The sequence below is a fragment of the Populus nigra genome, chromosome 14 (assembly GCF_951802175.1).
Source record: "Populus nigra chromosome 14, ddPopNigr1.1, whole genome shotgun sequence".
In the NCBI taxonomy this organism is placed as follows: Eukaryota; Viridiplantae; Streptophyta; class Magnoliopsida; order Malpighiales; family Salicaceae; genus Populus; species Populus nigra.
The window spans coordinates 2349531-2362418 of NC_084865.1; the positions used below are offsets into that span (position 1 = coordinate 2349531).

General features: G+C 37.0%; 3 protein-coding genes across 4 annotated transcripts; 2 read left to right on the forward strand and 1 right to left on the reverse strand.

The window, feature by feature from the left end:
- Positions 1–623: 623 nt before the first annotated feature.
- On the forward strand, positions 624–3307 carry LOC133672262 (G-type lectin S-receptor-like serine/threonine-protein kinase LECRK2). The gene has a single exon (XM_062092631.1). The coding sequence runs from the start codon at positions 697–699 to the stop codon at positions 3091–3093; it is 2397 nt and encodes a 798-aa protein (XP_061948615.1). The 5' UTR covers positions 624–696; the 3' UTR covers positions 3094–3307.
- Positions 3308–3805: 498 nt separating this feature from the next.
- On the forward strand, positions 3806–6282 carry LOC133672332 (G-type lectin S-receptor-like serine/threonine-protein kinase LECRK1). The gene has a single exon (XM_062092715.1). The coding sequence runs from the start codon at positions 3860–3862 to the stop codon at positions 6188–6190; it is 2331 nt and encodes a 776-aa protein (XP_061948699.1). The 5' UTR covers positions 3806–3859; the 3' UTR covers positions 6191–6282.
- Positions 6283–10281: 3999 nt separating this feature from the next.
- Positions 10282–12481, reverse strand: LOC133673583 (major pollen allergen Ole e 10-like). 2 transcript variants are annotated; one of them, XM_062094459.1, is made up of 4 exons: positions 12227–12481; positions 11420–11758; positions 10791–10821; positions 10282–10631 (listed from the first exon to the last, which is right to left on the reverse strand). In XM_062094459.1, exons 1-4 carry the CDS (start codon positions 12279–12281, stop codon positions 10556–10558), a joined length of 501 nt encoding a protein of 166 aa, XP_061950443.1. In that variant the 5' UTR covers positions 12282–12481; the 3' UTR covers positions 10282–10555. The 2 variants fall into 2 exon arrangements, with proteins under 2 accessions (XP_061950443.1, XP_061950442.1); XM_062094458.1 differs by having other exon boundaries at positions 10282–10620; positions 12227–12473.
- Between the last annotated feature and the right edge of the window lie 407 nt (positions 12482–12888).

A 12888-nucleotide genomic window follows, 5' to 3' on the forward strand; every position in this document is an offset into this window, starting at 1 on the left:
AATTATTTTTTTCCTAAAAATAAAATAATAAAACTTATTAAGTACTTTAACCAACTCATTTTTTACTTGAAAATACTTTTAAATTAATAAAAAAATCCAAAATTAAGTTGCATAAAAATATTTTTGAACTCCAACCTATTTTTTTAGTAAAAAAAATTAAAAAACATCTTAATAACATTTATTACCAAAAAAATCTACGAATACAAAGGTAAAAATGCGAACCCAAAGGCAACATATCTCTTTGTTTGGAAATACGTTTCCCTCTCGTTTTCTTTCTCTCCACAGCCATTCCTCGTACTTTCACCCCTCCAAAACACTTTGATTATACTTGGAATGTGCTAAAAAATTGGATGAGGAATATAGGGGATTAGGATTTCAGGATGAAATATTGAAAATATAATTAATAAATATTAAAGAACAAAAAGATAAGGATATTTGATAAAAATATTTTTTGCCCCGAACGTTTTGGACCAATTTGCACGTCAAGTAGACACAAGTCCAGTTCACCAGAGGGGGGACAGTTTCCCTAATCTCATTCGTTGCTAATGGAACCCACTTGTCTATGATTTGAGTTGTCCTCATGGGAATTCATAATGTTACCATGTTTTTAGCATTCTCTGAAAAAAACAAAAAAAAAACACTTTCTTATATGTCACCAGTCTTTCCTGAGAGGAAGTAGAACGCTAGCATTATCATATGGCTTCAGCCTATTCTGCTTTGTTGCTTGTGTTTTTCTTTTGGATTTACGAACCTGTAAGTCCCCAGCAGAACTGGACACACTCGATAGAATTAGGTTCTTCACTCTCCACCAATTTCCCACCAACTTCATGGCGCTCCCGTTCTAATCGTTTTGCTTTTGGGTTCTACCGACAGGGCAGCGGCTTCATAGTGGGAATTTGGTTGGCGAGTAAGCCAGATGCTACATTCACCTGGACAATAAACCGAGATGTCCCTCATGTGTCATCAAATGCTACATTGGAGTTGACCAAAAAAGGTAAGCTCCTTTTGAGAAGGCATAGAAATAATGCAACTGATGAAGAGATATTCATTGCTAATTTTACGGGGTCAGCTTCATGTGCTCAAATGCTTGATTCTGGGAATTTTGTGCTCTACAATGAACGTTCGGAAGCAATATGGGAAAGTTTTAGCTTTCCTACGGATACTATATTAGGAGGACAAAATCTATACATAGGGGGTGAACTGTTTTCCAGTGCATCTGCAATCGATTTGTCCACGGGAAGGTTTCATCTTAAAATGCAAGATGATGGGAACCTTGTTTTGTATCCCGTAGACACTCTAGACCTTCCACTGGATGCGTATTGGAGCTCTCGAACTGATGGTAAACCTGGTATCCATCTAATTTTAACTGGTACAGGAGATCTGTTACTCGTTAACCAAACCTTGCACACAATCGAAACCGTGACATCCTCTGGTTCAGAATCGAACAGCACCTCAATTATCTACCGGGCAACATTGGAGTATGATGGAATTTTCCGATTGTATTCCCATAACTTCGATGGCGAAGCTGAGTACATCATTTCCCTTATGTGGCACGAACCAGGGACACAGTGTGATGTGAGAGGTTTCTGTGGATTCAACAGCTACTGCACCATGAATGATCATGATGATCAACCTGACTGTCTTTGTCTTCCTGGAACTGCTTACGTTGATCCCAACCAGAGATTTCATGGATGTGAGAGAGACTACAACGAAGGATCCTGCAAACATACAAACGAAATGTCATCGCTATATAACATTACTGTTTTGGACCAAATTGCGTGGGATGACAACGCTTATTTTCAAGCATCAATGTCAGAGGAAGGTTGCAGAAAGTCCTGTTTGGAGGATTGTAACTGTGCTGGTGCGCTGTACGAAGCAGGGAAGTGCAAGAAACAGAAGTACCCAGTGAAATATGCTTCGAAAACGCAATATCAATCATCAAAATCTTTCTTCAAGGTGGCTTTGGAGAGTATCAAAAGCAGCAACCATTCCAGTGCCATAGGAATGGTGCCTTCAGTAATCCAGAGGACAAGCAAGAAGGCAGTGGTACTAATTCTTGTTATGAGTTTAGCCTTCATAACATGGTGTTTAGTCGCCCTAGCAATCTCTGGCCTTTTCATCTTTAAGTCGAGAGTCATTAAGGGTAGAATGCAGACGGAAAGTGGAAATTTTGGCTTGGCCCGTGAGCTCACTCTGAGAGCATTCTCTTATCGTGAGCTTAAGAAAGCAACAAAGGGTTTCAAAGAAGAGTTGGGGAAAGGATCTTCTGGAGCTGTTTACAAAGGGACTTTATACAAAGGTCAAAAGGCTATTGCGGTGAAGAGGCTGGAGAAGGTGGTCAGTGAAAGTGAAAGGGAGTTCCTGGCGGAGATGCGTTCAATTGGAAAAACTCATCATAAGAATTTGGTTCGGCTTCTTGGCTACTGCACTGAGGGTTCCCATAGGCTCCTAGTATATGAATACATGAGCAATGGGTCACTTGCAAATCTTCTCTTCCGAAATGAAAGGATTCCAGATTGGAGCGACAGAGTGAAAATTGCTCTAGATATTGCTAAAGGGATCTTATATCTGCATGAAGAGTGTGAAGCACCAATCATCCATTGTGATATAAAGCCTCAAAACATTCTGATGGATGATTTTTGGACTGCTAAGATCTCTGATTTTGGGCTGGCAAAATTGTTAGTGCCTGATCAAACAAGAACCCTGACTATAGCCAGAGGGACACCAGGTTATATGGCACCTGAATGGACTAAGATCAGCACTCCAACATCAGTGAAGGTAGATGTTTACAGTTATGGAGTTGTGCTCTTGGAAATTGTTTTCTGCAGGAGAAACATGAAAATCAACGTATCAAAACCAGAGGAAGTTCTACTTTCTAAATGGGCATACGAGCTTTTGGTTGCAAGAGAATTGGACAGGCTTGATCTTGGTGAAGATGTAGACAGGCAGAAATTGGAGAAAATGGTTATGATAGGCATTTGGTGTATTCAAGATGAACCAGGTCTCCGCCCTTCTATGAAGACTGTTGTGATGATGTTAGAAGGAATTACTGATGTATCTGTTCCTCCACACCCAACTTCAGCTTCGGCATAAGTGTCTATGTATGCGTGTCTACGCAGGAAAACTATCAACCGCTTTCTCTGAAAGTCTCTTGTTTCCTATAGCTGTAGTGGCACTCCCAAATAAAGAAAATAATTTAGTGGTTTTAGGGGTGGGGAAGTTATGGAAGCAGTAGTTTAAAGAGCATGATGATCTTGATTGTGTAGTAATACTAACGGGAAGCATGCTTATGTTCTGTTTCCTCCAATTTCAATGTGTCCATGCTTTGATAATTATTAATGGCCGCTCCATATATAGAAAATATTAAAGCTTGTTCCATATATATACGGTAATTGTTTCTGGTGAATCGGTATTGTTTTCCAGTTGCAGGTCTTTTCTTCCCCTGGGAAATTTGTTTTGTGATGAACATTTCACGTTACCACTAGAACTGATGAAATTTTGTTGAGAGAATCTTTACTAGGATAAGATAGCAGTTCAAGCTATTAGTATCTATTATATCCCAAAATTTAACAAAGGAATCCACAACAGCATCTTGTCTTCTTGGAAGGTGCTTTTGGGTATCAGTAAATGAAGACAACGACTCAGCTAGCTGGGTCTTACACGTAACTTTAGGGCGGTAGGACCTGTACTAAAGTTTCCCCTGCTAGCAAACAAATCATTCATTCATTTCACACGGTTTTAGTTTTGAAGTTGGGTAGAATTTTCTTCTATTTGACAATTAGTCTGAATGCTCTCAGGTCTCAAACAATAGCTATCTTTTCTGTATCTGTTTTTCTCTCTCCACCTCCTTCCTTCCTGCATGGCTCTGGAATCATGCCTTTTGCTTCTCATACTATTTCTACTCTTTGTAGAAACAAGAACTCAACCAAACCAATGTGGTGAAATACACTTGGATTCTCAGTTATCTCCCACTTCCAACTTACTTTCATGGCTCTCCCCTTCAGGCCATTTTGCATTTGGCTTCTATCCACAAGGAAATGGATTTGCCATAGGAATATGGCTGATCGGTCAACCTGATAACACAGTCGTCTGGACTGCAAATCGAGATGATCCACCAGTCTCCTCCGATGCTACAATCCACTTCTCGAAAGAGGGTAAGCTGCGTCTTCGAACTGGGCAAGGCTATGAGAAACTAATTGCTAATGTGTCTGTATCAGATTCAGCTTCAATGCTTGATTCCGGTAATTTCGTGCTTTACAGTGATTGCAATATAATTTGGCAAAGCATTGATTTTCCAACCGACACCATTTTAGGAGGCCAGAGTCTCACTCAGTCTCAAGAATTGGTTTCAAGTGTGTCGAGCTCAAATCACTCAAGTGGAAGGTTTCTACTCAGGATGCAAACGGATGGAAACCTTGTGGCCTACCCTAGAAACAGTGCTGCTCTACCTAATGATGCTTACTGGGCCAGTGATACTGCTAATAACGTGGGGTTGAATCTCTCTCTCAATCACCAGGGACATCTGTTCATGAATATTTACAAATCTGAACCACAAGTACACTCATTTGCAAGCAGTTCTTATTCCTGTGAGAACAGCACTACAATTTTTCGCGCGACACTTGATGCTGATGGGATTTTCAGGCTGTATTCACACTGTTTTGAGAGTAAAACTAGCTGGAGTGTACATGTTGAGTGGTCTGCATTGAATAATCAGTGTGATGTTTATGGTTTCTGTGACTTCAACAGTTATTGCTCAGGAACGGGCACTAATTATGAATGTTCATGTTATCCTGGATTTGTTTTCAATGATCCCAATGAGAAATTCAGCGGATGCTACAGGAATGCCAGTGAAAGTTTTTGTGCAGGCAGCAAAGAAGGGAGAAAGTACCATGTCACTGGAATAGAGAATTTATTGTTTGAACGAGATCCTTATTCTGCCCAAGAGCTCGAAGAGGAAAAATGTCGTTTGTCTTGCCTGGAAGATTGTCATTGTGACGTTGCTCTATTTATGGATGCGAAGTGTGAAAAGTACACTTTTCCAATTCGGTATGGTAGAGAGAGTAAAACCATAAAATCTACAGCCTTCTTCAAGGAAGAAACAAACCCAGGCCAGAAAATCATTATAGATAGCAAGAAGAGTTTAATTATGTTTCTTGCTATAATTTTTTGCTCTATAGCTATCTTATGTTCCGGCATTGCAATCTCTACTTTCTTCGTGTACAGGGATCGAGCTTTTCTATACGAAAAGCTATCAGAAATCATAAGCTTGACCGGAGAGTTTACTCTGCAGTCATTTTCTTATGATGAGCTTGAGAAAGCTACAGATGGTTTCAGGGAAGAGTTGGGCAGGGGTTCAATTGGAGCAGTTTATAAAGGGAAAATAAATGGGGGTGAAAAAACTGTCGCAATTAAGAGACTGGAGAAAGTTTTAGACCGAGGGGAAAAAAATTTCCAGGCCGAAATAACCATCATTGGACAAACGTACCACAGGAACTTGGTTCGATTGCTTGGATTTTGTTTTGACCACTCTAGGAGGTTTCTCGTCTATGAGTACTTGAAGAACGGCACACTTGCAGATCTTCTGTTCACGGCTGAGAGGCGCCCAGTTTGGAAAGAAAGAATGAGGATTGCTCTAGACATAGCTCGAGGAATTCTCTATCTACATGAAGAGTGTGTGGCCTGCATCATCCATGGCAATATAACCCCTCAAAACATTCTCATGGATGATTCTTGGATAGCAAAAATCTCCGATTTCGGGTTATCAAAGCTATTGTATCCGGACAAGGTAAGAAGCTCCATGGCCCTCCTCTCACATAGTAGAGGGCACTTGGCACCAGAATGGCAGAACACTGCCTTGATATCAATAAAAGCTGATATTTACAGCTTTGGAGTTGTGCTACTGGAAATCATCTGTTGTAGAAGCAGTATAAAAGCAGACGTTTCAACAGAAGATGAAATGATTCTTTCCAGGTGGGCATATCAATGCTTCGTAGCTGGACAGTTGGATATGCTTCTAAAGGATGAACATGTAGAATACGAGTCATTGGAAAGAATGGTGAAGATTGGACTATGGTGTGTTCAGAGTGATCCAGCTTTACGTCCCTCTATCAAGAATGTGATTTTGATGTTAGAAGGATCCGAAGACATTCCAAATCCTCCATCTCTTGCTCCAGTCCTTATCACTCCTTAGTCTACAAATAATTCTGCTAGTGTTTTATGCATAAGTACTTGTATGTATGGAACCATGTATTTGTGTGTTAAATGGCTGTTCTATAAGGTTGTTTTGTATTTGTGTGTGACACACCTTTAAAAATGTTATCTTTGTTATTTTTTTTCCTCCGAACACAACACATACTCTGATGTGGTGTTGGAACTTGGAAATGCTTATTTGTCTGAAAAGAATTCCAACTTATGGTAATGAAATTGTCTAATTTTTATGTCGTGAATGGTGTTATGGCAAAATCCCAACTTTTTTATTTTGGATTTCTACAAATGAACTCACGTAATATCAATGGCAAAATTATTCTTTTATGAAGCTGGAAAATGAAATTGCAGAGAGTTCATTAGCAGGATCGATACATATACAACATATGATGCAAAAAAGCATCTAGTTGGTTCGATTACGGGGCTGTTTATACAACATGTTCTTAGAAAAAATGTTCGAAGATGGAGAGGACAACAAAGCCTGAGGGTTTCTATCATTAAATCTTGGTAGGAACAGTGTCATGCAGCCCGGCGTAGCTACTCTAGCAGTGTTCTGAAACCGGGCCCCGCTCATGGCCTAGCTCGGAGGTTAGGATGTGTTTTTATGCAGCGACGTAAGATAATTGCATATACTTCTAGGCAATTAAAGCTGATCTAAAAATAATTGAAAACTTGAAAAAAAAATATTGTTTTTTTTTTTTAAAAAAAAACATTGATGGGATCTCATCTAGACTGTGATAAGATCACCTAATTGAGATGCGCTAAGTTTACTGGGTTTCTCTGAATCAACTGCATGGTCGGTCTGAAAGAAATCCCAACTTTGTTCAGGGCCAGGTCAATGAATCTTTGAGAGTATTTGGTGGGCTGAGCTGGGTTTTGGAACCATGTACTCTAGCACTTATGTGAAGAGGAAAAGGTTTTAATGGATTTGAAGGGAGGCCTGTCAATCTTTTTTTAGCACTCCAGTTCTGTCCATGGTTGACTGATGCAAGGGGGTTTGATCACTCCGTTGTGAATCTGTCATAACGAGGAGGCTAGGTGGATAGTTTCTCAAAGATATTTATGGTGAGAGCTTTTTTTTTTTTTTCAAATTTACTAATTTGTTTTAGTTTTTGAGTTTATTTAAAAAGTTATAAATTTCTTGAAGATAAAATATTTAATAATAAAATTTAAATTATTCTGTGTAGTGATTCTATTTAGATTTTTTTTTTAAAAAAAAGCACATTTTATTTAAATATTGATAAAATAACATAATTTGTAAAAGAATTAGTAAAATAGAACAACTTATACATGATGCAATAATGAAAAGTGACATTCTTACTTGTCGCTATTCAGAATCGTGATATTTAAAAAAAAAAACTAGTGAAATGTGTTACACATGATGAGAGATGAGAGAAAAGAGGAAAAAAAAAAGAAACACGTTCTAGAAGTACATTGAAGCTCCGAGTACGACACCACTGGTACCATAAAAAAGATCTTGACAATACAAATCCAATGACACTAAAAAAGATCACCAACGGTTACCCGAGTGTGTCACACTTGCTACTCAAAGGTGGTGAGTGATTCACTTGCCTTTGACAACAAGTGTGACCCGCTCATGTCACTATTAGTGACCTTTTCTTTGTGTCATTGAATTCATCTCGTCAAAAAATTTTATGATACCGGTAGTATCATAATCGGAGTTTTGATGTGTCTCTAGTGTTTTTTTTTCTTTTTATTTTCGCCTTTCCTCTCTCGTCATTGTAATTTGTGAAGAGAAAGGAGAGAGAAGAAGAAAAAAAGACATAAAAACATGTTAAAGCTCTGATTACAATACAAAGAAGAGAGAGAAAAGGATAAAAAGAAAAACAAAGGCATTTTAGGCACATCGAAGCTCCATTTACGACATCACCGATACCATTACAAAGATCTTAATGAGACAAATCAAACAACACAAAGGAAGGTTACCAACAATGACTAGAGTGAACCACACATACGGTCAAAAACAAATGAGTTACCCTTCATCTTTGGACGACAAGTATGACACACTTGGATCATCGTTAGTAACCTTTCTTGGTGTCGTTAGATTTGTTTCGTTGAGATCTTCTCGATTATACCATTGATGTCATAATCAAAGTTTACAAACTGTTCGTTGAGATTTGTTTCAGTATGTCTCTAGAGTCTCTTGTTTTTATTATTTCTCCTCTCTCCTCGTGCACGAGCCATTTCATATTTTTTTTTAATGGTGGGATTCTCAATAGCGACAAGCAAGAATGTTATGTTTTTCAATCGTGATATTTACAAACTGTATTGCTTTGTTAATTTTTCTTAAACTATGTTATTTCACCTATAATTAAACAAAAAAACATGTTAATAACAAAAGATACCCCCTATTCATTATAATTTGTATTGCTTGTGTTTGTTGTATTTTTTGTATTGTTTCTTCTACTATGTGTTGCGTACGTATCAAGGAAAGAGATTGTCCGGAAAGGAAAGGCTTTGCTGGAGGGATTGGTGTTGGAGGGATCTAACTGAGCTGGAAGCAGTCAATATTCAAGCCAGCCGTGGGGTGATATCAATTTCCAAAGCACTACCAATTGAATGTCGAAGTCCTGTGACAGAAAACTTCATCTGGCAGCTGATGAAAACGGGAGAACAGATGAAGTTATATTTTATCAGTCACTTTGTACCCGGTGGAATGAACGCTTGTTTTCAAGGGGCCATTGCTTTTGAAAAAGAAGAGATGATACTGGCCAGTTAGCTATGAGAAGATTGTTTTTGCTGCGCGGATGAAGTGATAAAAGTTGTAAGGGAGTGAAGTTCTATGTTACTAGCTAATAGTTTAGGAATTATGGAAAAAACTAAAAGAGGTAGAGGTTTTTCTGTGTAAAAATTATTATGCAGAGGCTTATAGATCACTGTGGATGTAGTGATTTTTTTGTTATCAAACTTTTTGTTTGTGATTTGAGCATGTAATGGCCAAATTGATGGACAATGAGGTCTAATTTATTAAGGATGAGCAAAATTGAAAGATAGAGGACCAAAATGAAAAAAATAAAGAAATAGGGTGGCACTTTTAAACTAGACATGAAAAGTTGATTATGGTCCTTATACATGCCAATTGATACATTTAAAGTCCTTTTGGTTTTTGAAAATTTATTTTTGATCTAAAACTTTACTTTTTTTACCTTTTAATCTCTTGATTTGAGATAAGAGAGATGATCATTGTATTTAAAGGGGGCTCATATTGCTCATACTTATGGGCTCTTTTTCACAATCCTGTATTATTTTTGTCTTCAATTTTATTTAAATAAAATAACTAAATTTATTTTTAAATTTATCTTGAATGATATCATTATATTTTTTTTATATTAGCAGACCCTATTTTTGTTATGTCTTTCATGATTGTTTCTAGTTTTTTCTTTAAGTTTAATTAAAATTAATTAAGATTTAATAAATGTTATTATATTTGAGATATTATTTAATTAAATAATCAATTGAATCATCTCAAATTTTAGTTGTCAATTTAACTTTTCTTGGCACCAAATTATTTTATTAAAGGCATGCATCATCTCTGCAATTCAAAATTACGATTTTCCTTGGTGGTGCAAGAAACATTGCCAGTGCTGTATTTTTTTTTTTTTTACAAGTTAGACGAGAAAACTTATCCAAACCGCATCAAAGCGCGTGCAGAAGACTAGTTTAATCTAATGGAAGGAAAAATTATTATTGTTATTGTTGATATACAAAAAATTGTATTCTAACAAAATGTTCATGGCTGCGGATACAGACTGCATGCGACAAATATACCTCGTGCTGTTTAGAAATATAACGTAAAACATGTTCTTAAAAATTTTAATTTTTTTTATTTAAAATAATTGTTTTATATATATTCAGACTGTTTTAATATATTAATATCAAAAATAATTTTTAAAAAATAAAATAATTTTATTTTAATATATTTCTAAACAAAAATCATTTTTAACTACCAAAATTTCAAAATCTTCACCATCACCTTAGGCACAACTGCCGTAGGGAATGTAGATAAAGTTGAAAGAAAGGAGCGTAACAATCAAGCTCATAAACATTCAATGAAGATGTGGAGGGACAAGAGGGAAGATTTGATTGCATAAACAAAAATTAGATTCCTAAAGCATAAGCAAAGGTATGATTACCTTTGAAAATTCCAATTACGAAGTACTAATCTTAGCAAAATAGAGAGAAACCATGCAACTTAAGCCCTATTTCTTGTGGCTTCCCATGACATAAAGTTTGGTAAAGGGACATAATCAATGACCATCTGCTTCACTCACAAGTTAACCAACCAATAATCATCTTCTCAAGTACAAAAGCAGAAAAATCCCAGCAAACTTCAACCATATAAAGTTTGCTCTGCGCCCCTTGAGCAAAGAAGGTGCTGGCGACTTAGCAGCAGATCTGCAAATACCCTCCAAAAGGGCGTTTCACTTTAGAATGTTAATGTCGATTCTCTTTCACACACTTTTTTTTTTAATCTATCGAAGAAGAGGAAACTAGCGTGTGAAGAAGAACATATACATATATCCAATTTAAAAAGAAAGGAAAGAAATATTAATAAAAGAGCATACCCAGGTGCAGCATAGCTACATTTTCCATGACCTGCACATTAAAAATGGGGTAGATTAGTCATGGTCCCAGTCGAATTGGTAGTAACATACCTGGTTTATCTCAACGGGTCGGCTTGGCAGTTCAAGTCGATGATCTACCTACTGAGAGCCTAGCTCAGGCTGAGTCGGGTTGATCACGATCTGCAACCCGAGCCTTGGGCCAGGTCAACTCTGGATCGGGGTCCTATAACTATGCATCTAAGTGATAAACTTACTGCGCGCAGATCAGAGTATCTAATAAATCTTTGGCTAGGTTGCTGGTTAGCTAATCTTCAAAATAAAAAACTGATCAACATTTTCCTATGACTACAAGCGAGATAAAGTGAGAGTCCTACTTCAAAATGGCGTGCTTGAAGAAACATTAAGGAAGCCTAACTGCTGAGAACACTCAAAATGTTCCCATTTTTTTTCCAAATATCATTCTCATCAAAATTAATAGAAACCAAAGGTCATATTTGATGCATAAATTTGAAGTTCCTCACTAAAGGAATCAAGTTCTACTCTATTCTTCTGTACATCATCAAGAAAAGAACGAACAACTAAATAAAGTAAAGTAAACGAAAAGAAGGTGAAGGCAAGAGATTTCTTACTAGGATCCTTTCTAGTTAAAACGGCAGTTCCTCCGAAATTGCAAGCAATTTCAGAATTCTCATTTTGTTGGTAATAGTTGTTGAAAGCATAGGAGGCATGAGAAACTAGCGTGTCAGGATCAAAACACGCTCCACCCTCTTGGATTGGACTGCAATCTGCCATGCCTAGACCACAGGTCCAGTCTAATGCATTCTGCAAATCAATTTGAGAGACACCTGACAGGGCAACACACCATGTTGTGCCACCAAGAAAAGTTATGTTGCCTTCTGGAGGTGACAATGTTGTCACTGGGATCGCAGATTCTGCTTTCTCTTGCGTTGCAGTCTCCATTGTCAGGACTAAGTTCAGGCAAAGAAAATAAAAGGGCCAAAAAAGTAATCAGAAAGAGAACAAATTAGCAATTGTTAGAATAATATTTTCATGATATAAACCAATGATTAAATTCCAGGAATCCTGAAGAGAATGAAATCTAAGACACACAGTAATATATACTTCATATGTACATTCATGTCATGTAGTCAACATTTCTGGTATCCACCATTATGCATTACTTGTTACCAAAATTGGCATTTAATAAAAAAAAAGGGTATGTGCAAGAAGGTTTGACCATAGAAATGAAGAACAGAGAAGAAATGTCTCAGGAAGATCACACTAAAACAGCACAATATTTTTATCAAGTTATTACCAGAGAGAAAGGGTTTACACAAAACTACAACATAGAAGCCATGATTAAATTAATTCAACGTTAGCCCCACCAGCCACAGACATAACCAAGGCAAAGACATAAAACAAGGGAGAAAACATACCTAGATAACATTGCAGCAACAAGAGACATGGCAAAACCAGCACTTCGTTTCTCATTGTAAAATTCTTGAAGCCTTGATGAGGACTCTTCTCAAGTCTTAACTCTCGACTGACAACACAAACACACACTCTCTCTTTCTCGGTGCTAATGGGAGTAATATCAGTACTAAAAAAGAAATCTTATTCGTTTTGCTAGGAGAGTTTCAAGGGAATCCAGCAGTTTCTTCAAGGGAAATTACGTCTTTTTCCTTTTTGGGGCTTTAACACAGTAGACAGTAGTGTGATGCAAGAAATACTACTACTTTTGTTCAGTGTCTAAAGTGCTAGCTTGCCTGCCTTTGACAGGCCATATTAGGCTTGTAGAGGCCATGAAATACTCGTACGAAATTCAAGCTTTCGCATCCATAAAGATAAATCTGTTTGCCCCCTGAATTTTTCCCTTTAATCCATCTCCATCCGTTGAACTGACCGGATTCATGATAAGTTTAAAAATAGTTTTAATCGAATATCCATCCTTCAATAATATTAAAATTAATTAATAAAACTTGTTTCATCAAAATCTATATAAAAAAAAGCCTTGCAAACACTCATGCAATCAATAAATTAAATATCAAATGGATTAATTCTTTCTTAGAGATCAGATAACTTATGATTTGTACAAAAA

Bases quoted from the DNA above. Each gene is read 5' to 3' on its own strand.
- LOC133672332 (XM_062092715.1), top strand. From the start codon at position 3,860: ATGGCTCTGGAATCATGCCTTTTGCTTCTCATACTATTTCTACTCTTT.
- LOC133672262 (XM_062092631.1), top strand. From the start codon at position 697: ATGGCTTCAGCCTATTCTGCTTTGTTGCTTGTGTTTTTCTTTTGGATT.
- LOC133673583 (XM_062094458.1), bottom strand. From the start codon at position 12,281: ATGAGAAACGAAGTGCTGGTTTTGCCATGTCTCTTGTTGCTGCAATGT. The intron at 10,822-11,419 runs GTAAGAAATCTC...TTTAATGTGCAG, and splicing joins TTTAACTAGAAAGGATCCTA to GTCATGGAAAATGTAGCTAT. The intron at 10,621-10,790 runs GTATGCTCTTTT...GGGTATTTGCAG, and splicing joins TGTAGCTATGCTGCACCTGG to ATCTGCTGCTAAGTCGCCAG.